Source organism: Hemiscyllium ocellatum, chromosome 18, assembly GCF_020745735.1.
Source record: "Hemiscyllium ocellatum isolate sHemOce1 chromosome 18, sHemOce1.pat.X.cur, whole genome shotgun sequence".
Lineage (NCBI taxonomy): Eukaryota > Metazoa > Chordata > Chondrichthyes > Orectolobiformes > Hemiscylliidae > Hemiscyllium > Hemiscyllium ocellatum.
The window spans coordinates 42,094,015-42,118,076 of NC_083418.1; the positions used below are offsets into that span (position 1 = coordinate 42,094,015).

The following is a 24,062-nucleotide window of genomic DNA, read 5'->3' on the forward strand; positions in this document are numbered from 1 at the left end:
TGGACACTACCCAGAGGAACTCCTGCAGAGATATCCTACAGCTGAGATGACTGACCTCCAACAACCATAACCATCTTCCTGTGTGTAAGCTATGACTCTAACCATCAGAGTGTTTGATCCCTGATAACCATTAATTTCAGTTTTGCTAAGGCTCCTTGATGTTACAGTTGGTCGAATGTGACCTTGATGTCAAGGGCTGTCACTCTCCCCTCACCTCTGGAATTTAGCTCTTTTGTTGACGTTTGAATCAAGGCTGTAATGAGGTCAGGAGCTAAGTGATCCTGGCGGAACCAAAACTGGGGGACACAGAGCAAATTATTGCTGAGCAGTTGCTGCTTGATAGCACTGTTGATGTCATATTCCAGCACTTTAATGATGATTGAGAGAAGACTGATGGAGCAGTAATTGGCCAGGTTGGATTTGTTCCTGCTTTTTAAGTCCAAGACGTTCTCGGGCAATTTTCTATATTCTCGGGTAGATGCTGGTGTTGTAATCATAAGAAATAGCTTGGCAAGGGGAGCGGCAGGTTCTGGAGCACAGGTCTTCAGTACTATTGCCAGAATGTTGTCAGGACCTGTACTGAGTGTGTCCAACTGCTTCTTGATATCACATGGAGGGCATTGAGTTGATTGAAGACTAGTATCTATAATGCTGAGGACCACTGGAGGAGGCAGAGATGGATCATCCACTCAGCACTTCCGGCAAAGGCTTCAACCTTAATTTTTGCACTGATGCACTGGGTTCTTCAATCATTAAGGATGAGGATATTAGTGGAGCTTCCTCCTCCAGTGGGTTGTTTAATCATCCACCATTCACAACTGGATGTGGCAAAATTGCAGTGCTTCAATCAGATCCATTGGTTGCAAGATTGCTTAGCTCTGTCTATCACTTGCTGCTTATGCTGTTTGACATGCAAGTAGTCCCATTTTGTTGGCTTCACCAGGTTGACACCTAATCATTAAGGATGCATGGTGCTTCTCCTGGCATGCCCTCCTGTACTCTCCATTGAAGCAGGGTTGATTCTCTGGCTTGTTGGCAATGGTTGAGTGAAGGATATGCTGGGCCATGAGGTTACTAATTGTGCTGGAGTACAATTCTGCTGTTGTTGATGGCCCACAGTGCCTCATGGATGCCCAGTCTTCAGTTACGAGATCCATTTGAACTCTGTCCCATTTAGCACAGGGATACAACATGATGGAAGTTATTCTCATCTCCACAAGGACTGAGAGTTGGTCACTCTTACAAATTCGGTCATGGACACCTGTACCTGCAACTAGCAGATTGGTAAGGAAGAGGTCAGGTATGTTTTCTCTCTTGTTGGTTCCCTCACCACCTGTCGCAGACCCAATCTAGCAACTAAGCCCTTTAGGATCCGCTCAGTTCAAATCAGTAGAGTGCTGCCAAGCCACTCTTGGTTATGGACATTGAAATCTCCCACACAGAGTTACTTTGTGCCCTTTCCATGCACAATGTGTTCTTCAACATGGAGGAGTACTGATTTATCAGCTGTGAGAGGACAGTACGTGGTAATCAGTAGGAAGTTTCCTTGCCCATGTTTAACTAGAAGCCATGAGTCAATGCTGAAGACTCCCACAGCAACTCCCTCCTGGCTGTATATCACTGTGCCACCACCTCAGCTGGGTCTGTCCTGCCAGTAGGATAGGACATATGCAGGGATGGTGACAGTAATGTCTGAGACATTGTCCATAAGGTATGATTCCATGAATATAACAATGTCAGGCTGTTGTTGGACTTGTTTGTGAGACAGCTCTCCCAGTTTTGGCACTAGCCCCAGATGTCAGTAAGGAGGGCTTTGCAGGGTCAACTGAGCTGTTTCTGCTGTTGACTTTTCCAATGCCTAGGTCGATGCCAGCTGATCCGAACAGTTTCAATTCTTTGAGATTTTGTAGTGATGGGTACAACTGAAATGGTTTGCTGTGCCATTTCAGAGGGCAATTGAGAGTCAACTACATTGCTGTGGGTCTGGAGTCACACATAGGCCAGACCAGGTGAGGATGGTAGATTTCGTTCCCTGAAGGACATTAATGAACAGATAGGTTTTTCTGACAATTGACAATGATTTCATGGTCATCAGTAGATTCTTATGTCCAGGCTTTTTTTAAAACTCAATTCAAATTGCATTTCAGTATGACAGTGGCAGAGCTTTTTCCTACCTTTTAGCATGAAAAAAATCTCAACACTAATATGACAACTTAACGCCCATTAAACTACGTAGTAACCTTTGAGATTTTTAAAAGAACTTTGATAGTTATCATATAAAAGGGACAATATTCAAAATATGGCCTGATGCTGGTCTGACACAAAGTAACGATTCTTCTTATTTTTATACACTGCTCTACGCCAGTGAATCCCAACACATATTTTCTCTTTAAGTGGCATTTGAGCAATGGTCATAGACTTTTGATAATTCCTACATTATGACGTCGAAGTCCTTACCCTACTCACTACACAGGCATGCATGGTGTACTCATTGGGTATACTGTGAGTGAACAGTGGTAATATTGTGATGGGCCAAATGTCCTCCGACTTTGCTAATATTTTCTAATATTAAATATTTTATATTCACATAATAAAAAATGAAGTTGCATCAAACAGTACCTGTAGCAAAAGCTTTTCCACAGCTTGGATATTCACATCTATACGGGCGATCCCCCGTATGTGCCCGCTCATGTACCTGTGACCAGACAATAAAATTGAAATGGGTTAAAAATGTCAAAATAAGTCAACATCAATCTGAATGGCACTCCAGCATGAGTACTCATTTATACAGTTTTGGTTTTATTCGTACAACTGAAAGATTTTGGGTTTGGTATGTTGTTAGAATGTTCCTTCTAAATTTCACACATATTGTATCACTCTTCAAAATGTACTGACTTCTAATAGTCACAGAATGTTGACAACTTTTTGACATATCATGCAAGAAATCAGTCTTCTTTCCTACGGATACTTCACCACAGTTTCCCATTTCTTTCTAATCTTACCCTCATCATCATCAGCCATAAAAGGGCATTTAGGTAGTCAATGTGAGGGTGGGATGTCAAATTCAATTTACAATATCCAGTAAGAACCAGGTCAGCTAATTTCAGTCACGAGTCATGTGATTTTGTGTAACACCGAGTTAAAATCTCACCTTATGATGACACTTCTGGCCTTTTTATTGTCCAGTAACTCTTATGTATGCATATGCAGACACTATGAATATTGACTATTAAGATTCAAACAAATTCCAATTAATTGAGGTTCTCTAGGGGCAGCGCGGTGGCTCAGTGGTTAGCACTGCTGCCTCACAGCACCAGGGATCCGGGTTCGATTCCAACATTGGACGATTGTCTGTGTGCAGTTTGCACTTCCTACCCGTGTCTGCATGGGTTTCCTCCAGGTGCTCCGGTTTCCTCCCACAGTCCAAAGATGTGCAGGTTAGGTGAATTGGTCATGCTAAATTGCCCATGGAGTTAGGTGCATTAGTTAGGGGGAAATGAGTCTGGGTGGGTTACAGTTCGGAGGGTTGGTGTGGACTAGTTGGGCCAAAGGGCCCGTTTCCACACTGTAGGGAATCTAATCTAATCTAAAGTCAGTGTCATGAGACTGCACTGTCGTAAAGTACCAATTAAAACAAACTGTGTGGTAAGAAAGCATTCTATACCATACTAAAGGAGCTGGGTGAGATAACAGCACTCTTCCCAGCCTCACTCTTTATACACATCTGCTTCGAGTTTCCCTATTACACTACAGCTGAGTAGCTAATCACATTGGAAGCTGTGGGTGTGAAACTATTTCTAACTATCCCATGAGGCACACTTGAATGGTATTCCTGTGGTGCTCTGCACAGATGAAATAAGCATCCTGACACATTTAATAGGGGCATAAAATGGCGACTGCAAACTATAGGAGTATATCAATGTCCAAAACTAGCATAAAATTCTGCATGCCGTATAAATTTAATTTGATGCCTCGTTGTACAAAGCTGGTTCTCTTTGGCATACAATAAAGTCAAATAATTCACCAAAGAAATATATGTGTCTGCTCTTCAGTACAAGGTGCGTATTTGTGTCACTTTAAGATAATGTGATTGTTTATCTATGCAAATAGCACCCTGCACCAGTGTTCAAAGCGAAGCAGGGAATTCTTCTATTTTCTTGATAATATTCCTCTTCTAACTGCCACATCAAAAGGGTTGACCAATTAATCATTTAGTTTCTATCTGTGGAACTTAATTGTGTGCAAATTACTTGCTCATGAAGAGTGCAGATCGAAAGCAGAATGATCAGATTGACAAGTGGGAGGACTTGCTTTTGGTAAAGAAAGTTTTCACCTTCCTGTATTTGGCTCTTCCTTCAGTGCAGAGGGAACTGAATGATATATAACAGGTAAGTTCTTCTACTTAAAATAAATAATCTGTAACGTTAAGATATGACAGGGCAGATCGGCAGAGTGGAATGGACAGTCTGTAGCATGTATCCGACACAAACAAACCTGCAGGAAGTGTCAGTAACTGCATAAACCTAAATTCCACATTTCGTAACACAGCTGGCAGCTGGAATCATCATGGTGCATTATGAGCTTCAGATCTGCTTGAATAGTAATTTTAGAGGGGTAATCACACCACAGGTTAGGAACATTGCAGACAGATGGGGAATGGATGACCGCAAGCACTCTAAGTGAATCAGTAAGGAACTGCAGGGTCACAAGGAAGAATCTAGCTTACTAATCAGTTTTCTGTTTTGGATACTTGTTAAGGTGATGGCTCCTCCGAGGAGTTCAGTCACACCAAGTCAATGGCCCCACAGATGGTTTAGCTGCACAAATAGTGTGTTTTTGTAGCATCTTACCTTGAGGTTCATGCCTCAGCCACTAGGTGCTGGGTTTTTTTCGCTTTTAGCAACAATTCTGCATTTAACTTTTGATGATTTTTTGAAAGTTCATTCCAGTGGGACATGGGTGTCACAGACTAGGCAACATTTATTGATCATTCTTGGTTGCCCAAGTGAAGATACCTTCTTGACCTGTTACAGTCCACATCAGTAGGTTAACCATAATCCCCTTAAGGAGAGAATTCCAGGATTGTAGCCCCATAATAGTGAAGGAACAGCAATATATTTCCAAGGCAGGATGATGAGTAGCTTGATGGGGAACTTGCAGATGGGTGATATTCCCATGTATCTGCTGCCCTTGGCCTTCTAGATGGAACAGGCCTTTAGTTTGGATGATGGTGTCTAAGGATCTCTGGTAAATATTCAGTGTACACTGCTGCTACTGGGCGCTGGTAGTGGAGGGAGTGGATGCTTGTAGATGTGGTGCCAATCAAGCAGGCTGCTATGTCCCAGATAGTGTCATGTTTCTTGAGTGTTTGGAGCTGTACCCATCTGTGCCAGTGGACAGTTTTCTGCCACATTCCTGACTTGTGTCTTGTGGATGTAGACAGGCTTTGGAGAGTCAAGTGGTGAGTTACTCACTGCAGTATTCCTAACCTCTCACTTGCTCTTGTAATCACTGTGTTGACATGGTACAATCATCAGCGAACATCCCCACTTATGACCTTATGATGTAGGTAAGGTCACTGATGCAGCAACTCCACTAGCTCAGATGAGAAGGAAAGATAGAGAGAAAGGTGATAATTTGACGTCAGTCACAGGAAGATTAATCCACTCATGATAGACTCCATCATGAAAGACTAGGCAACTGGACATTTAGCAAATAATGATGAAATTGGGTGGAATCAACATCAATTCATGGAAGTGAAATTATATTTGACAAACCTTTGGAATTTACACTGGATGTCACTTGTAGCACAGATAAAGGAGAACCAACAGACTTTCAGAAGATTTTTGATAAGCTTTCACACAAGAGGCTAGTAAATAACATTAGAATGCATGGGATTGAAGCAATTATACCAGTACAGATTGAGAATTGGTTAACAGACAGAGAGTAGGAATGAACACATTATTTTCAAGTTAGTAGGCTGTGATCATTACAATACCACAAGGATCGGCGCTGTGAGCACAGGTGTTCACAAATCATTTGGATAACCTTAATGCAGAGACCAGTTCAGTATTTCCAGATTTACTGATGATGCAGAATTAGATTGGAATACAAGTTATGAGGAAGATGTCGAAGGCAAGAACGGCACTTGAGCAGGCTAAGTCAATGGACAAGCACATACCTGACGAAAAATAAAGTGTAATGGCATCCATTTTGGTAGAAAACACAGAAAAACAGAATATTTCTTAAATGATGCGAGGTTGACAAATACTAGTATACAAGGCACGTGAGTGTTCTTGCACATGAGTATGTGAAAGTGAGGATGCACTTGCAACCATCAAGAGAGAGGGTAAATGGTATGCTTGCCTTCATTGCAAATGCATTTGAGTGCAGAAATAAAGATGTCTTACTGTAGCTATATAAACCCTTGATGAGGCAGCACCAGGAGTAATGGATACAACTTTGGTTTCTTTATCGAAGGATTGATATACTTCTCATACAGGGAGTACAATGGAAACCCCTGAAATGTTGGGATCATTTTAAAAGGAGAGATTAAGGAAATGGTACATGTGTTCATTCAAGTTTTTAAGAATGAGAAGTGATATCATTGAAACTTACAAAATCTTTACAAGGCATGATAGATAGGACGTCTCTCCTGGCTAGTGAGTCTAGAAGCAGGATACTCAAGCTCAGAAGAAGGGGTAAGCCATTTAATATTGATATGAAAATAAATTCCTTCACTCAGAAAAATATGAATCTTTGGAATTATCGACCCGCAAGGCTTTCAAAGCTCAATCATTGATCATGAAATGATAAAAATCGATAGACTTCTGGAGACTAATGCCATTAAGCAATATGGTGATGACGCAGGCAAGTGGCATTGCAGTATGTGATCAGCCATGATCTAAGTGAATGGCACAGCAGATTCAACAGGCTAAATTCCTACTGAACATTTGTTTACATCTCAGCTATGCTTCAGAATCTCCCAAGAACATAAAACGTCATTAGGCAATTGCCATTCTGATGGAAGTTCACCAACCTGAAATGTTTACTCTGTATCTCTTCACAGATGCTTCCAGATCTGCCAATTATTTCTAGCATGTTTTATTTTTACTGTTTTTCAAGTTTCCAGAGCTCCAGAATTTTTTTCAATTTAAGTAACTGCAAATCTTTTCAATTTTTTAAAGCAATGTTTGAAGTTAGTCAATGTTCTTTTGAACTATACCTTGAGATGATGAGCAGTAGTGTACAGTCTTCCACAACCCTCATATTCACAACGAAAAGCCTTTTCTCCCAACTGTTGAGCCTTGGCACTCACTCGTGCAGTTACATGACCCTGAAGAACAATCTTGGGAAAAAGAACAAATATGAATAAGTAACTAACTTTCTGCTGATTTATTCATTCCTTACATACAAAACATCCACAATTCATTGATTTGAACTCCACCATCTGAAATGAACTGATAATTTGTTAGGTTACATTTTGTAATGACGAGGCCAAGGTTTCACCAAAGTGTGCTACAAGAATGGGTATTGGATCCACTGGTTTTTGTCATTTATATAAGTGATTTGGATGTGAACATAGGAGGTACGGTTTGTATGCTTGTAAAATTAGAGGTGTAGTGGACAGCAAAAAAGGTTACCTCATAATACAACGGGATCTTGATCGGATGGGCCAATGAGGTGAGGAGTGGCAGATGGAATTTAGTTTAGATAAATGTGAGGCGCTGCAATTTGGAAAGGCAAATCAAGCAAGACTTATACACTTGATAGCAATGTCCTGAGGAGTGTTGCTGAACAAAGAGACCTTGGAGAGCAGGTTCATAGTTCCTTGAAAGTGGACAGTTTAGTGAAGGTGTTTGGCATGCTTGCTTTTATTGGTCAGTGCATTGAGTGTAGGAGTTGGGATGTCATGTAGCAGCTGTTCAGGACATTGGTTAGACAACGTTTGGAATATTGTGTGCAATTCTGATCTCCCTGCTATAGGAAGAATGTTGTAAAACATTCCAAAACTAGAGGGCAAGAGGGAAAGATTTAAAAGGGGCCGAAGGGGCAACGTTTTCACACAGAGGGTGGCATGTGTATGGAATGAGTTGCCAGAGGAAGTGGTGGAGGCTGGTACAATTATAACATTTAAAAAGCATCTGGATGGTTATATGAATAGGGAAGGTTTAGAGGGATACGGGCCAAATGCTAACAAATGGGATTAGATTTATCTAGGATATCTGCTCAGCATGGACAAGTTATAGCGAAGGGTCTGTTTTCATGCCGTACATCTCTATGTCTCTATCAATACTAAATACTGTAATGTGTGTCAAAATCCTTCTAATCTTTACTTATTCCTCATAAATTTAGGCAAACCACTATTAATAAAATAAAAATACTGTGTTTTGCTTTTACATCACTATTAATGGACAAATTCGTACTTCAACATCTCTTCAAACAAGATTCGCCCCTTTTAACTTTTCCTAATATTGACAAAATTCAACGGAAGTTCATCCAATCCTGATGCTTCTCCCTGATGCACAATGTCTACTTTGCCCAAATCAGCTGTTAAAATTCTTCAATCCAAGTATCTATTATCATCTCAAATTGGAGTAAAAGAATTTTATTACATTCTCATAATCCCTCCTTCTTGCTTCAAACATGTAAAAAAAATTAGAGAGGAAATAAAGCATTTGGCTTGTCAAGTCTGTCTCATCCAGACATGTTGCAATGAAGGCCATGACCATAACACACTGTATCTAACAACAGCTCGGTAAGCTGAAAAAATCAAATACAAACTTTTGAAACACCATATCGATTCAGAGAGAAAAGAAATTCTGGGTAATTCTTCTCAGATTCCCATTCCTGAAAATTCCAGTAGGAACTCCAATACTGTAGTACCATGATTTTAAAGGGCTCTTTTTGCAGCGACACTTTCATTACACAATGCAATCACTTTGTATTATATTTGTGTAATGTGATATTTGTGGAATTTGGACTCGCACACAAACAAAATTAGAAGAATTCATCGACATTCCCAATAATTATCACTGTTCCATTAAATTTAAAGCCACACACACAAGGTGTGCATTAACTTTCTTGACATGTCAGTATTTAAATAGGGACAATCCAATAAATGCTTTCTCTAAAATAAAAGAAATCTGACAAACACTTCTACATAGAAAAGCCATCACCTTAAATATGCTTGCCATAGACTGGTATGGCTGCAGCTAAACAGTTGTATTTTTTGTCTCTAACACAGTCACTGTGTCTCAAGTAATTCATTGCTTAGACATAAGGTAGCACAAACCTTTACAAAACTGTTCAATATTAATTGTACAATTTACACAATGCTCATTGCAACAGCATTCACATCATTTTCAGCCATTGGTAGATCTTGAACTCCTGCAGCTTTAATTGAGAGACTCCACATGAAATTGCAAGGAATTCATTAACTCAGTTTACCTTTTCCAAATTTACTGAGAATTCTTTTGACGAGTGGTATAAAACTCTATCCTTCCCATGAGAACCACTCTTTCCCTTTTCACACCCTTAACACCTTTGGCATCTTTCCATCCTATGTAGCCCCTTGCTCCTATACTGTGCAGCTCTTCTCTCATCACTTGGCAGCCTCACTTCCTCTCCAGCCTCAGGCATGGCTTCATGACCTCACTTCTAGGACCCCAGCCCCTAGCTTTGCTCACTTCTTCCCACCCTCTCCTTGACTGGATGCTGCCATGTACCTTGCTGTTCCTCTCTCGTCTTGCTGCTAATAGTGAGCCTAATATCAGTAAACACAGGAGATAAACAGCCTATGATTAAAGTTTTCATCCATTTACTTGCAGGGGTCTTTACTCTGACACCTCCATGGGTGAGCTTTCACAGGCAAGTTCGGGAGTAAATGTGCCTGCTGCCCTCTTGTGTATTGAGTTTTGACCAGAATTTTTCTCTTTCACATTTCTACATCCAACAACTGTCACTTGGCCAACCACAGCAACTTCAGGAAAAAGGACAAAGGCAAGAAGCACTGTCAAAAGATTAGATACTCATGGTCACCAGGATACAGGACCATATGAACTTTAAAGGCTAATATGGAACCAGGATCCACACATGGAAACTTGACAGGGATAACTCGTGCTAACTCATTGGACAGCAACTTTCATGAGATTTGTTATGAGAGACTCAAATGAGAAGTTTGATATTGTAGCTTAGAGAAGAAAATTGATTAATATGCAAACTAACTTAATTCAAGCATTGGGAGTTGAGTCATATAGTTTTCTTTCATTGTCAAATGTGCAGGAGTTTGATCCAATGTAACACAGAGCATCATGCAAGGCTGGAATCCAAGCCCTTTCACCACACAAATGGTGCTTAAATCCATAATAGCACTTTCTGACCTAGCTACAATACAATATGAAGTTTTAGCTTCCAATGTTGTAGAGGCAGAAATTGTTCTCAGTGCTGCACTGGATAATCAAATAGAAGTCACACAATTGATAACTGGTGCCACACAGGATCGACTGCAGTCATCTTGGTCCTCAAAGAAGCATTCACAATCTCACAACAGTCCAGTAATTTGTTCTTCTATGGATCTTAACCACTTGCCACTTAAAAGAAAATTCCTCACAGCTCTGTTTCTTTTGCTATTCACCTCAAGTTGATGCCCTCATTCTCAATCATTCCACTAATAGGAATGGTTTCCACACATTCCTCTGGTCCTACACCCATTTTAAAGTTGTACCCTTTGTTTTATTTTGCCCCTCCTTCATCTTCCTGCCAAATTAATAATTTTACACTTCTCTGCATTTAGTTTCATTTGTCGCTTGCCTATTCAGTCCACCAACCTGTCTGGGTCCCTTTGAAATACAGGACTAGTCTTCTCACAGTTCACAAAACAGCAAACATTTTATTAACTGGGACCTACGGGACCAGGAATATGTCAGTTGATCAAATATTATGGTTAATCAAGAAGTCCACATAATCAATGCAAACACAGTTATAGAAACATAATTCTGGAGGTATACATAATCAATGTTATACTTTATTTACAGCATAAATCACTTAAATAATGCAACTTTGCCTTAAATAAAACATCAGCAGAGAGCCTTCTCACTTTCACCCTGAACTGACTACTCAGACATAATGGGATTGTGATGAAACTGTAAACTTCCAGTATTTCAGATATATATGATTTGTGCTGGTTAATCAAGAGTACTGGTTCATAAAGTGCTAGTTAAAACAAAGGTTGCTGTACTTCCAACTTTTGTATAATCTATAAATTTTGAAATTGTGCCCTGTACATTCAAGTTGGTATCAGTGTGTGGAGACTTTACCTGGGTCAGACAAAGGCAGAGTGAATATAACTGGGAATTTGGTTCAAAGTGGAAATTCAGGACAGCAGGAGAAAGAAGTGCTTTAAATAAGGCTTATCTAAAAAAAAGTAATATCTACAAAGGATGAACAGAAAATGACGGAAGACACTGAAACAAAGGCCTACCTCATGGTGGAATGGGATCAGAATGAATTGATAGTCATTTTTGCTCTCATTTCTTTAAAATAGCTTAGGTAAAAGAAGGATATCGGTGTTTTAAAAGAAAAATTACAATACAGTATAAAGAGCAACTATTCCAGAGAAATTAAATAATAAATTAAAAATACAATTTTGATAACAGGTCAGGTGATGTATTGCTGTCACACCATGTAGAAGCTGCTGGACACCAAAGTGATCAGATTATTTGTAATAAGTGTTTGCAGCTCAAGGAACTTTGGATCAGAGTTGAGCTGGAGTCTGAGCTGCAGACATTGCTTCACATCAAAGACAATGAAATTAACTGGGCACTTTGCTCAAGGCGGCAACTTCAGTGTTCATTCAAATTTGGTCGCTAACCAGGGACAGAAGGTGACTGCAGGTGAGACAGGTATGAGGACTTGGAAGCAGTGCCAAGAAGTCTTGTTCCCCGAAACTGTTCAACAGTTATGTGGGCTCTTGCAAGCTGTATGGAAGAATAAAGAAGCAAACTGATCAAGATATGGGAAGCCATCAAATAGGGAGAGGAAATAGGACTGAAGTAGTAGTATTGGATAATTTGGGCAACAGATACTGTTCTCTGCCGCTTGGGCAGAAGTCCCAAAGATTGTCAGGTGTCAGGGTTAAAGATGTCCCCTCATGGCTAGAAAAGAGCTTGGCTTGGGAAGGAAGGTATTCAGTTGCCATTATCCACTTTGGTACAATCAAAATTGACTTGACTAAGAAGGATGTTCTGCCGAAAGGATTTGAACAATTCGGAGCTAACTCCTACCCGAGCCAAATTAAAATCTAGGAGTTAAATGTTTCAGTTCATAGGGCACTGATACCAATACTGGGATAGAAGAGAACTGTACTGGTATATTGATCCCAGCACAGTTCAAATGAAGCCAACGGGCAGCTATTCAGATAATGGCACCCAGAGTGTGAAAGAAAGGGGCAGAGTGTACAAATATAGAACTTAAAACCAAACAGGAGCAATAACATTGTTGGGAGTGTACTACCATCTGAGGGAGACATAAGAGAAGACAGGCAAATTTCAGAGACATGTAGAAGTAATAGGTTAGTGATAGAGGATTTCAATTTCCACAACGATAGCTGAGGTAATCATACACTGAATGTTTAAAAGGAACAGACTTCTTAAAATGCACCCAAAAGCGCTTTTTAAGCCAGTATGTAAAAAGCCTTACAGGGGAGGAAGTGGTTTTAGGTAATGAAGCTGCGCAAGTATCAGCTGGTGAGCATTTTGCAGACAGCAGTCATAACTCTGTAGGATCCATTATTGTTATGGAAAAAGAACAAGGATGGGCCTGAAATTAGACTTCTGAACAAGGGGAAGGCCATTTTAATACAATCAGGTATAATTTGGTCAGAGGGGATTGGGAGCAAATACTTTTAGGTAAATGTGTATCAGAGCAGTGGGGTGCATTCAATAAAAAAAGAGAGAGAGAGTACAAGGCCAACATATTCTAATAAAGACTAACAGTGGATCCAACAAATTCAGCTCACCTTGGATATCAAGGGAAACACAGGATCAGATTAAAGAGAAAAAGGGAAGCTTATGGCAGCAACCAAGGGCTCAAACCAGAGAAACCCTACAGGAGTACCAAATGTTCAAGGGGAAATTTAAAAACGAAGACAAGAGCAGCAAAAAAAAATGGGCAGAAAGAATAAAGGTAACATAAAGGAAAATCCCAAGTTGCTTTTCAAGTACATTAAGGAAAGAAGGGTAACTAGGGAAAGAGTAATGATAATTTGTGCATGGAGCCAGAGGGCATAGGTAGGACTTTAATTGAATACTTTGGATTGGTGTTCATGAGTAAGACGTTCGATGTGGTTATGGAAAGTAGCTATCTAGAGACAGTGAATGTAATTACTTGGTAGGAATGAAGATCTTGAATCAGTCTGGGTAGAAATGCAAAAAGAGAAAGAAAAGAATCCCTGGTGCACAGATTCCCCAAGCAGTGCTGTAGTTCTGCAATGGACGCTGTACAAAAGGTATGGCAATAATCACAGACGATTGTACTGTACGTATAGACTGAATTAAACAACTTTGCAAGGGTAGCCTCAAGGAAGAGTTTATTATTGAATGTATTAGAAATTGCTTGTTTGTAGCAATATGTTAGGGAATCAACCAGGGAGCAGGCTATTCTGGATTTAGTAATGTGTAATTAGGTGAGATTAATTAATTAATTCATTGGAAAGCATCTTTTATGCAATAGTGATCATAGTCTGATCATTGCATAGAATTTCAAATTCCATTTAAACTGCTGAGCGCTGGACTTAATTTCCAGACCCCTTTGCTGACTGACATTGTAAATGCCTCTCTCCTCCCTTTCTCTTCAAAAACCCATCCTCAACCCTTATCTCTTGCCACCTAATCTCTAACTTCTTTTCACCTCCAACATTCCTACAGCAGTTTTTCAACATAAATGGAATCCTATGTGACTGTGATTTGATTGCAATATCTCTCCCTAATTTTATATTTTCACGTCATAATTGTATAGCAAACATTTTTGAGAAGATTTGTAGCTCAGGTGGAGGTTAAGGTTGTAAGTTTGCTCACTGAGCTGGAAGGTTTGTTTTCAGACATTTCATCACCATGCTAAGTAACATCATCAGTGAGCTTCCCTCCGGTGAGTGTTGGTGATATGGTTCATTTTCCATTTATGTATCTTGGTCTCTCAAGGTGGGTGATGCCATTTTTGGTTCTTTTTCTCAGAGGTTGGTAAATTAGTACAAATCAATGTGTTTATTGATGGAGTTCCGGTTTGAATACCAGGCCTCTAGAATTCCCATGCCTGTCTCGGTTTAGCCTGTCTTGGAATGGATGTGTTGCCCCAGTCAAGATGATGTTCTTCTTCGTCTGTATGTAAGGATACTAATGATAGTGGATCATGTCTTTTGGTGGCTAGTTGGTGTTCGTGTATCTTCTGTCTGTCCAATGAAGTGTTTGTTATAGTCCTTGCATGGTATTTTGTAAATGACATTCGTTTTGATGGTTGTTGGTATAGGATCCTATAGGTTCATCAGCCACGATTTCACTGTGTTGGTAGGTTGCAGGCTACCATGATGCCAAGGTGTCAGCGTAGTTTAATAGTCATTTCAGATACGTCTCTGATGTGTGATAATGTGACTAGAGTTTCTGAGCGTGTCGTGTCTGCTTGTTTGGGTTTGTTGTTTAGGAATCATAAGACCATAAGACATAGGAGTGGAAGTAAGGCCATTCGGCCCATCGAGTCCACTCCGCCATTCAATCATGGCTGATGGGCATTTCAACTCCACTTACCAGCGTTCTCCCTGTAGCCCTTAATTCCTCGAGACAACAAGAATCTTTCAATCGGCAGACTGTGTTTATTGGGTACCTGTTCTTCTTGAATATGCCCTATAGATATTTTTTTCTGCTGCTCGTTATTCCATTTACAACCTCTGAGAAAAAGGCTCAGGAATGATATCATCCACCTTAAGAAACCAAGACACAAATAGAAAGCAGGACATAACGCCAATGCTTCACCGGATTATGGTGACAGAACGTCTGAAAATAAACCTTCCAGCTCAGTGAGCAAACCTACAACCTGTATAACAAACATTTGCTGCAACCTTTATTATTATGATCCAGCTTCTAAGCAGAGCTCCTAGTCAAGTAATTTTTCTTCACATAAAATCATTCCCAAAAGACTGGAAGCAAAGTATTTTTAAAACTTAATTCAAAGATGCGCACATGCCTATAAAGGTATACTTATGTAATACATATAATATAATATCTGCTACCAATCAGAACTCAAAATTCACATGGGTGGCAGGTAAATTGCCCCCAAAAGTTTAACATTCATTTATGACAGATCAGAGAAAAGGTGTCCCTGTAAACAGAATGGAAAGAAATGGCAAGGAGAAGCTATTCCAATCACAGGCTGATCCTTTCTTGTGCTTTTTAAAGTAACAAACGTGAGAGTCAAGCAACCTGTGATTGGAGGAGCAGCAAGCAACAAGCTAAGTATGCACTTGCAGGGCAGGAGTTGCTGGAAAAACCTTTGGTCATGGTTTAGCTCCAAGAGCTGGTGTTCTGGTAGGTAGGGTGCTGATGTCCAGGAATGAGGATTTAGGTTCAAGAAGTGCTGGGTCCAAAAGCAGACCTTTCTGAGTGGGAATATACTAAACAGGTGCCAGAAGAGTTACGAGAGGGACAGTATCAATGAAATCAGACTGAAATAAAAATCAATGTTACTGCTCCAATTCTTTTATTCATGAATGTTTACCTGCATTTTTTTCTCATGATCACTCTCATTCACTAATCCTGTACTACTGACATTCTCGCTTCCATCAGCTGTTACCTACACAAAAAAAAATACAATTAGATAAAATGCTAAGAAATATTTTTAAACAGTAATATAAATTGATGCCTAATATTTTTACTTTTCACAACTATTGACATCTATTCAGTTTCCTGCCATGTACTCCTTCAGCACCTAACAATAACAAACATTCCCCTTTTACTCAGGAGTTTCAGTAGTGCATCTCGAGGACAACACTGACAGATTATTTTAAAACTCTAAATATATTTTAAACACTTATACAAAACATTAAAAATTAAATTGTATGAAATAATTTGAATGAAAGATCGAAAGATCAAAGTGTCAATTGTTATTACACTGCTGACATTTAAACAAACACTCACTTTTGTAGCATACTGTTCAAGTGCAGTGATGGTCTCAGGATCTACTGTGGTTTCTCCTGTATGTAATCCTGCCAGGGTGCTATCAGCTTGAACGGTAAGAATAGTGTCAGATTGTGGAACTTGTATTGTATGGTGGATATAGGCAGTAGTTCCATCTTCCAACTGGACTGCTTGCACTGCATTTGGATCATAGCCATCTTTATAATAAAAAAGGAAGAAAGGAAATTATGAATAGTGTCCTTGTTCTTTGATGATAGTTTTACTGTAACCCTTAATGAATTACCTTTTGGTGTATGATGGATAAACGCTGTTGATCCGTCCTCTAGTTGGACTGCCTGTCCATCCTCAAAACGCAAACAATCTCCTGCAAGAGAGCAGTCAGCACAAGGAGTTTTTGAATAAATTTTGAGTTATTGTAATAGGAAAGTAGTAGTACCACAATGGCTCAGCAGTTCTATGTATTGCTAACATAGTCATAAAAATAAAGTTATCATTATATGTTAATGCAGTTGAGCTATTGAGATTAAAAACATCAGTCTGCAATCTTGCTCCAGGCAGCCATCCAATAATACAAAAGCAAAACATTGTGAATGCTGGAAATTTGAAATTATAACCGAAAATGCTGAAAAAGAGAATTCAGGTAGTGAAGAGAAACAGATCTGTTGTGAAGGAGAGAGGTTACACTTCATCAGAAATCCTGTTTGTCTCCACAGATACTACCTGACCCGCTCAGTTTTTCTAATTTTTTTTTGTTATTGCAGCTATCCAATAATATTAGGTATAAAGTTTCATTCTTTGTTTCTCAGGCGAGTATAAGATCGGTATCCCACTGTGATGTCTTCATCACAACTGAAACTGTAAAGAATGGACACGAAAGGTTATCCAAGGGAGTGAAGACACTGAAAATATTTTTCTTTTTAACATGCCGATTCCTGATGAAGGGCTGATGCCCGAAACATCAATTCTACTGCTTCTCGGAGGCTTCCTGACCTGCTGTGTGTTTTTCCAGCACCACACTCTCGACTCTGGTACATATAATGGCCCCAAGTATTTGCTCCATTTCACACCAATAACACAGGGCCGATAGTGGCACAGTGATAATGGCACTGGACTAGTAATCAGAGTTCAGGCCAATGCTTAGGAGAACTTGTTCAATCATTACTAGAATAGCTGGTGGAATTTATATTTAATTCGTAATATCTGGAATCGAAAGCTCAACTTAGTAATAGTTTAATGGTCAATTAATTGATGATCTTAAAAATCCATTCGGCTTGCTTAAGTCCTAGAGGGAAGTTATTCTGCCATCCTTATCCAGTGTGTCCAACACGTGACTTGAGAAACGCAGTAATGAAGTTGGCTCTTGACTGTCCTCTGAAATTGACTGGTGGCCCAGTCAAGTGTACCACTCCACTACAGGGATGCTGCAGTTTTCAAAAAGGTGGTTCACCACCAATTTATTTAGAGCAGTTAAGGATGAGCAGCAAATGCTGGCCTGACCAGAGATGCTACAGTCCAAGGAAGATTAATTTAAAAATATAGAAATTCTACATTTTGTTTCTCAGCAAGAATTTCATCTACACCTTGGATTGCAACCATTTAAATTTAGTGCTTTATACATTTAGATGGAATAAATATTTGTTTTCTGAATGGGATATCTCCAGCAGAGAGGAAAGATGTCACTCTTTGCTTTACGACAAATATGAGTCATTTGAAATTATTTGCATGCTGCGGAGAACCCACCAGGTGTGTAGGAGAACAGTGTGCTGAAGTGAGTGGGGAAGCCTGTTGCAGAGGGAGGGAGTGCTCAAGATAATGCATGATAAACACGAATCATTGGCAAGCATCTCAAATTTAAGAAAACCGAAGGCCTCATATTGTTTCAAACTACTTTACAGATATTTTTGTAACACATAGAACAGAGAACATAGAAAAATACAGCGCAGTACAGGCCCTTCGGCCCTCAGTGTTGCGCCGACCGAATCCTACCTAACCTACACTAGCCCAATAACTTCCAAATGCCTATCCAATGCCCGCTTAAATGACCATAAAGAGGGAGAGTTCACCACTGCTACTGGCAGGGCATTCCATGAACTCACTGTGTAAAGAATCTACCCCTAACATCTGTCCTATACCTTCCACCCCTTAATTTAAAGCTGTGTCCCCTTGTAACAGCTGACTCCATTAGCGGAAAAAGGTTCTCAGTGTCTACCCTATCTAAACCCCTAATCATCTTGTACACCTCTATCAAATCTCCCCTAAACCTTCTTTTCTCCAATGAGAACAGCCCCAAGTGCCTCAGTCTTTCCTCATACGATTTTCCTACCATACCAGGCAACATCCTGGTAAACCTCCTCTGCACTCGTTCCAATGCCTCCACATCCTTCCTATAGTATGGCGACCAAAACTGCACACAATACTCCAGATGAGGCCGCACCAGAGTCTTATACAACTGCAACATGACCTCAGGACTCCGGAACTCAATTCCTCTGCCAATAAAGCCCAGTACACCATATGCCTTCCTCACAGCACTATTTACCTGGGTGGCAACTTTCAGAGATCTGTGTACATGGACACCAAGATCCCTCTGCTCATCCACACTACCAAGTAGCCTACCATTAGCCCAGTAATCCATCTTCTTGTTACTCCTACCAAAGTGAATGACTTCACACTTAGCTACATTGAATTCCATTTGCCACCTTTCTGCCCAGCTTTGCAACTTGTCTATATCCCGCTGTAACCTGCCACATCCTTCCTCACTATCCACAACTCCACCAACTTTTGTGTCACCCGCAAACTTACTCACCCAGCTTTCAAGCCCCTCCTCTAGATCATTTATAAAGATAACAAAAAGCAACGGTCCCAAAACAGATCCTTGAGGTACACCGCTAGTAACTGCACTCCAAGATGAACCTATACCATCAACTACTACCCTCTGTCTCCTTCTAGCCAGCCAATTTCTAATCCAAACCTCTAATGCACCCTCAATGCCATACCTCCGTAGTTTTTGCATTAGCCTACCATGGGGTACCTTATCGAACGCCTTACTAAAATCCATATACACAACATCTACTGCTTTACCCTCGTCCACCTCCTTAGTCACCTGCTCAAAGAACTCAATAAGGTTTGTGAGGCACGAGCTGCCCTTCACAAAACCATGCTGACTATCCTTGATCACGTTATTCCTATCCAGATGTTCATAAATCTTATCCCTTACAATTCTCTCTAAGACTTTGCCCACCACAGAAGTCAGACTCACTGGCCTATAGTTACTCGGGCTATCCCTACTCCCCTTCTTGAACAAGGGGACCACATTCGCCATCCTCCAGTCTTCTGGTACTATTCCCGTTGACAATGACAACATAAAAATCCAGGCCAATGGCTCTGCTATCTCCTCCCTAGCTTCCCAGAGGATCCTAGGATAAATGCCATCAGGCCCAGGAGACTTATCTATTTTCATCCTTTCCAGTATTCCCAAAACCTCTTCCCTACATACTTCAATGCCATCCATTCTAATCACTTGTGACTCAATATTCACACCAGCAACAGTGTCCTGTTCCTGAGTGAATACTGACGAAAAGTATTGATTTAGTGTCTCTCCAATCTCCTCCGCCTCCACGCACAATTTCCCACTACTATCCTTGACTGGACCGATACCTACCCTAGTCATCCTTTTATTCCTGACATACCTATAGAAAGCCTTTGGATTTTCCCTAATCCTACCAGCTAAGGACTTTTCATGTCCCCTTCTTGCTGCTCTTAGCTCTCTCTTTAGATCCTTCCTGGCTACCTTATAACTCTCAATCGCCCCAACTGAACCTTCACGCCTCATCTTTACATATGCCGCCTTCTTCCCTTTCACAAGGGATTCCAATTCCTTATTAAACCACGGCTCCTTCACAAGACCCTTAACTCCATGCCTGACTGATACATACTTATCAAGGACACTCAGTAGCTGTTCCTGGAACAATCTCCACATATCATTAGTATTCTTCTCTTGAAGCCTGTTTTTCCAATCCACACATCCTAAGTCATGCCTCACCGCATCATAATTTCCCAGCCCCCAGCTATAACTCTTGCCCTGCAGTGCACACTTATCCCTCTCCATCACTAAAGTAAAAGTCACCGAGTTGTGGTCACTGTCCCCGAAGTGCTCACCTACCTCCAAGTCTAACACCTGGCCTGGTTCATTACCTAGAACCAAATCCAGTATAGCCTCACCTCTTGTTGGCCTGTCTACATATTGTGTCAGGAAACCCTCCTGCACACATTGGACAAACACCAACCCATCTAACGACCTCGAACTATAGCTTTCCCAGTCAATATCTGGGAAGTTAAAGTCCCCCATAACAACCACCCTGCTACTTTCACTCTTCTCCTGAATCATCCTCGCAATACTATCCTCTACAACACGTTCCCTCCAAGCAACACATCATCATAGCTTGAAATTATATTGCCATTCCTTCACTGTCACTGGATCAAAATCTTGAACACTTTTCCTCAGTGTGGACTGTGGGCGAACTTAAACCCTGGGGGAACCATCAGTAGTTCCAGGAGGCTTTCCCTTCTCAGGGAAATAAATTCTGGCCCAGCCAGTAATGTCCACATTCCAAGAAAGAACAATTTTTTAAAAATCACGGTTACAAAAAGGCAAATGTAGCAATCAGCTTGTAGACAGCAAAGTTCACAAATAGAAAATGAATATTTGAGAATTGGCTTTGGTAGTGCAGATCAAATAAGTTGTCATGTTGGAAGGTGCAGTTCTATTACTAGCTGCACTTCTAAAGACTTTTACAGCTTCCTAAGGGAACAGGCAAGTTTAATGTCTCACCCAAAAGACAGTATCTCTGACCTTGCAACATTCTTTGTACAAGGATGAGCTTTGATAGCGTGGTCAGGTAATAAGATTGGAACCTACACACTTCTAATTTAGAACAGAACTACAAATTAAGTTGACACTGGCAACACTATTCCAGGTGCAAGCTATTTGGAAGCAGAATTTCAATTTTTGTTTCTTTCCTCACTTTAGGTCCCTTCTTGACTCCTGCACAATTTCCTGACACAAACAACAAAGCTGATAAATAACAATCTCTAAAATTGCTTATGTATACAAAGCCATCAGTATTGTTCTTTCTGACACTGCATGAAATAAGTGCAATGTTTTATGTTATGTCATATTGAATTAAAAAAAATTTAAATCCATACAATTATATCTGAAATATTGAGAACAGTTTCACTTTTAGTTTTATCTATTCAAATAAAAGTTTACAATTGCATTCACACCGCAACTGCTGTCAACCTAAGTTGATACAAAGCAAGATAAGGTTAACTTATGCAAGTTCCAGCATATATCTTGCATCTAGCTTACATTCTTGGTCACCACTCACCTGATTTTGGGACTGAAACTTGTTGGACATATGCTGTAGAACCATCCTCTAGTTGAATTACTTGACCATCAATTAACTTCCCATCTGAAAAACATTAAGTATATCTTATAACCTTATAACATAAAGAAAATGAAGGTTCTTCCATGCACAACATGTAATAACTTGTGGTGTCACTGCTGCAAAATCCAGATCAGGAATGTTCCAGGAACTAACCCTGTTCAGGTCAGAATCACCAGAGTTCAGTCAGAACAGCAACAGGGTATTAAAATTGCTTACAGTATCCCTAGGCTAAAATGACTAAAAGAAAATCTGTTGCATATACTATTCATGATCAGTGATTCCTGCTGTTAAAGTGGTGAAGGGAGCCGTAGGTGTGTTTTAATGCCCATATTGCTTACATGCAATGTACAGGTTCATTCAATTTGGGGTATTAGAGGGTGGCTGTGCCGAGGAATCATTCATATGTCAACAGAGGAAATCCAAGATGTGGATAAATGTTTACATTGTGGTGATTGAGAACTAGTTAAGGTTTATAGGTATGGCACACATTTACTTCCTTATACATATTTTGTGTTTAACATCGAGCTGAAAGTTATAGCTGTAAACTAGATAATATCAGGAGACCAAATTATGGAAAACAAACAGATTAAATAGAAGAATTGTTGTATAATTAGAAATTCACCAAGAAAGTCTACACCTTTAGGATTGTGTTGAATATATGCTGTAGTTCCATCTGCAAGAGTAACAGCTTGTAAACTCACACCGTCCATATTTTCCAGTCGATCACCATCTAAATAAAAAGACTCATTACTGTTCGAAATGGGCATATCATAAAATAATTTTGTACACAAGTTGAACAATTTTCCCCCTACATACATCCACACACACGCATACATTATTGGGTAGTTGATGAAAAGCAATTGGAGAAACTGAGCAATAATGTTTACAAAAGCTGCATTATCACTTTTGTGATTCTGTACTTCCCAAATTCAATTTTTTTTTTCCCGTTACGTTGACCATTACAACACAAATTCTGTCTAATTTTGCCCGTGCCATTTAACATGGATTTGAAGCATAATAGAATCAAGAGGACACTGTGCTTATCAATTATCATTCTACGCACATAAGGGAACTTAACATAGTCTCCAACTAAAATCAAGAAATATCCACATGGCACTCTACAGACATTAATTAATGCACTGTAAAATGCCTTGAACCACCAACTAATCCACTACATTCCTTTAAATTTGAAAAATAAATATTTTAATTTGCTTCAGTAGGATGTTCATTTTATTTTTTTCTAATTAACCTGTTCAGAGATGTTTTTACACATCTCTAGAACAGGTGAAATCTGAACCTGGGTCACCCGGTCAGAGGTAGGGACATTACCACTGCACTACCCCGCCCATTCCTAAGTGGATGCTTGTTTGCTGTTCTATGACACCTGTATTAGTCATCCTTATGTTAACGCAATACTGTCATTGATAACCTTGTATCATTTACAGAAACACTGACCAAAATACTTGCAGATTAGTACAGCTCGATCTTGTAATCATATATACTTTCTATGGGACATTGGAAAACATTAAAGATTTTAAACAGCAAAAAAAATTGATGTCCAAAATCTTTTTCTAATCAAGCTATGTGCTATAAATTAACCCCTTAATTTTCTTCCCTGCTCTTCAACAATTCAGTCAGAGTTGTGAAGGAAGTATTTTCTCTTTCCTCCTTTCACCTGCTCTCAGACTGACACACCCAGCCCTGCAATTATCTTAGTAACATCTGGAACCCTAATTCAAAACTGAGTGACTTGCCCTACTGACGAGTCAACCAGCAGCCTAACATAGTCATATTCACATAGCCATACCTTACAGATAATGTCCCAAACAACTATCATCATACCCTAAGCATGTCCAGATCCAGCCGCAGGGCAGGACAGAACTACCCAGAGGCGGAGATATAGTGATATACAGTCAGGAGAGAGCTGTCCTGAGACTCCAGATCCCATGGGCAAGGAAATCTCATGCTGATTATCAACTACTGTCTCCATGTTGAATACCTTTAGGAGGAGGCACTGAGGATGGCTAGGTCACAAGTTGTACAGTGGGTGAGGGATTTCAATATCACTAATAGTAGTTTGAGAGTATCACTACTGAGCAAGGTGGACAAGTCTGAAAGGATATAGTCAATGAACTGGACATGTGGCAAGGAGTGGGAGGACTAACAAGAGGTTAAAAACTTTGTCATCCTCATCCTCACCAATCGACCTGCAGCAGATGCTGGGCTGCACAACAGTCCACCTGTCAGTCACTGTGGAAACAAAATCCTGTATGTATCTTGAAAATATCCTCCCTCATGTTGTTTGGCACTGCCAGAATGAAATAAACTTCAAAAAAGATCTAGCAAATCAATATTAGGCAATCAAGAGTTGCTGTAGACTGTCAACAGCAGAACAATTGTATTCAACTACAACGTGTAATCTAATGACTTGGAT

At 40.0% G+C, this 24,062-nt stretch overlaps 1 protein-coding gene across 3 annotated transcripts in view; it reads right to left on the reverse strand.

Annotated features, from left to right (window-relative positions):
- znf143b (zinc finger protein 143b) overlaps positions 1-24,062 on the reverse strand; it is a 98,081-nt gene that overhangs the window by 48,892 nt on the left and 25,127 nt on the right. For 2 of the 3 annotated variants that reach the window (XM_060838905.1, XM_060838906.1), the window contains exons 3-9: positions 22,266-22,358; positions 21,569-21,652; positions 16,468-16,548; positions 16,185-16,381; positions 15,766-15,840; positions 7,226-7,348; positions 2,620-2,695 (exon numbers count right to left, since the gene is read on the reverse strand). In XM_060838905.1, the coding sequence (XP_060694888.1) occupies positions 2,620-2,695; positions 7,226-7,348; positions 15,766-15,840; positions 16,185-16,381; positions 16,468-16,548; positions 21,569-21,652; positions 22,266-22,358 (729 nt within the window). The remainder of the gene's footprint in view (positions 1-2,619; positions 2,696-7,225; positions 7,349-15,765; positions 15,841-16,184; positions 16,382-16,467; positions 16,549-21,568; positions 21,653-22,265; positions 22,359-24,062) is intronic. The other variant, XM_060838907.1, reaches the window with a different exon arrangement.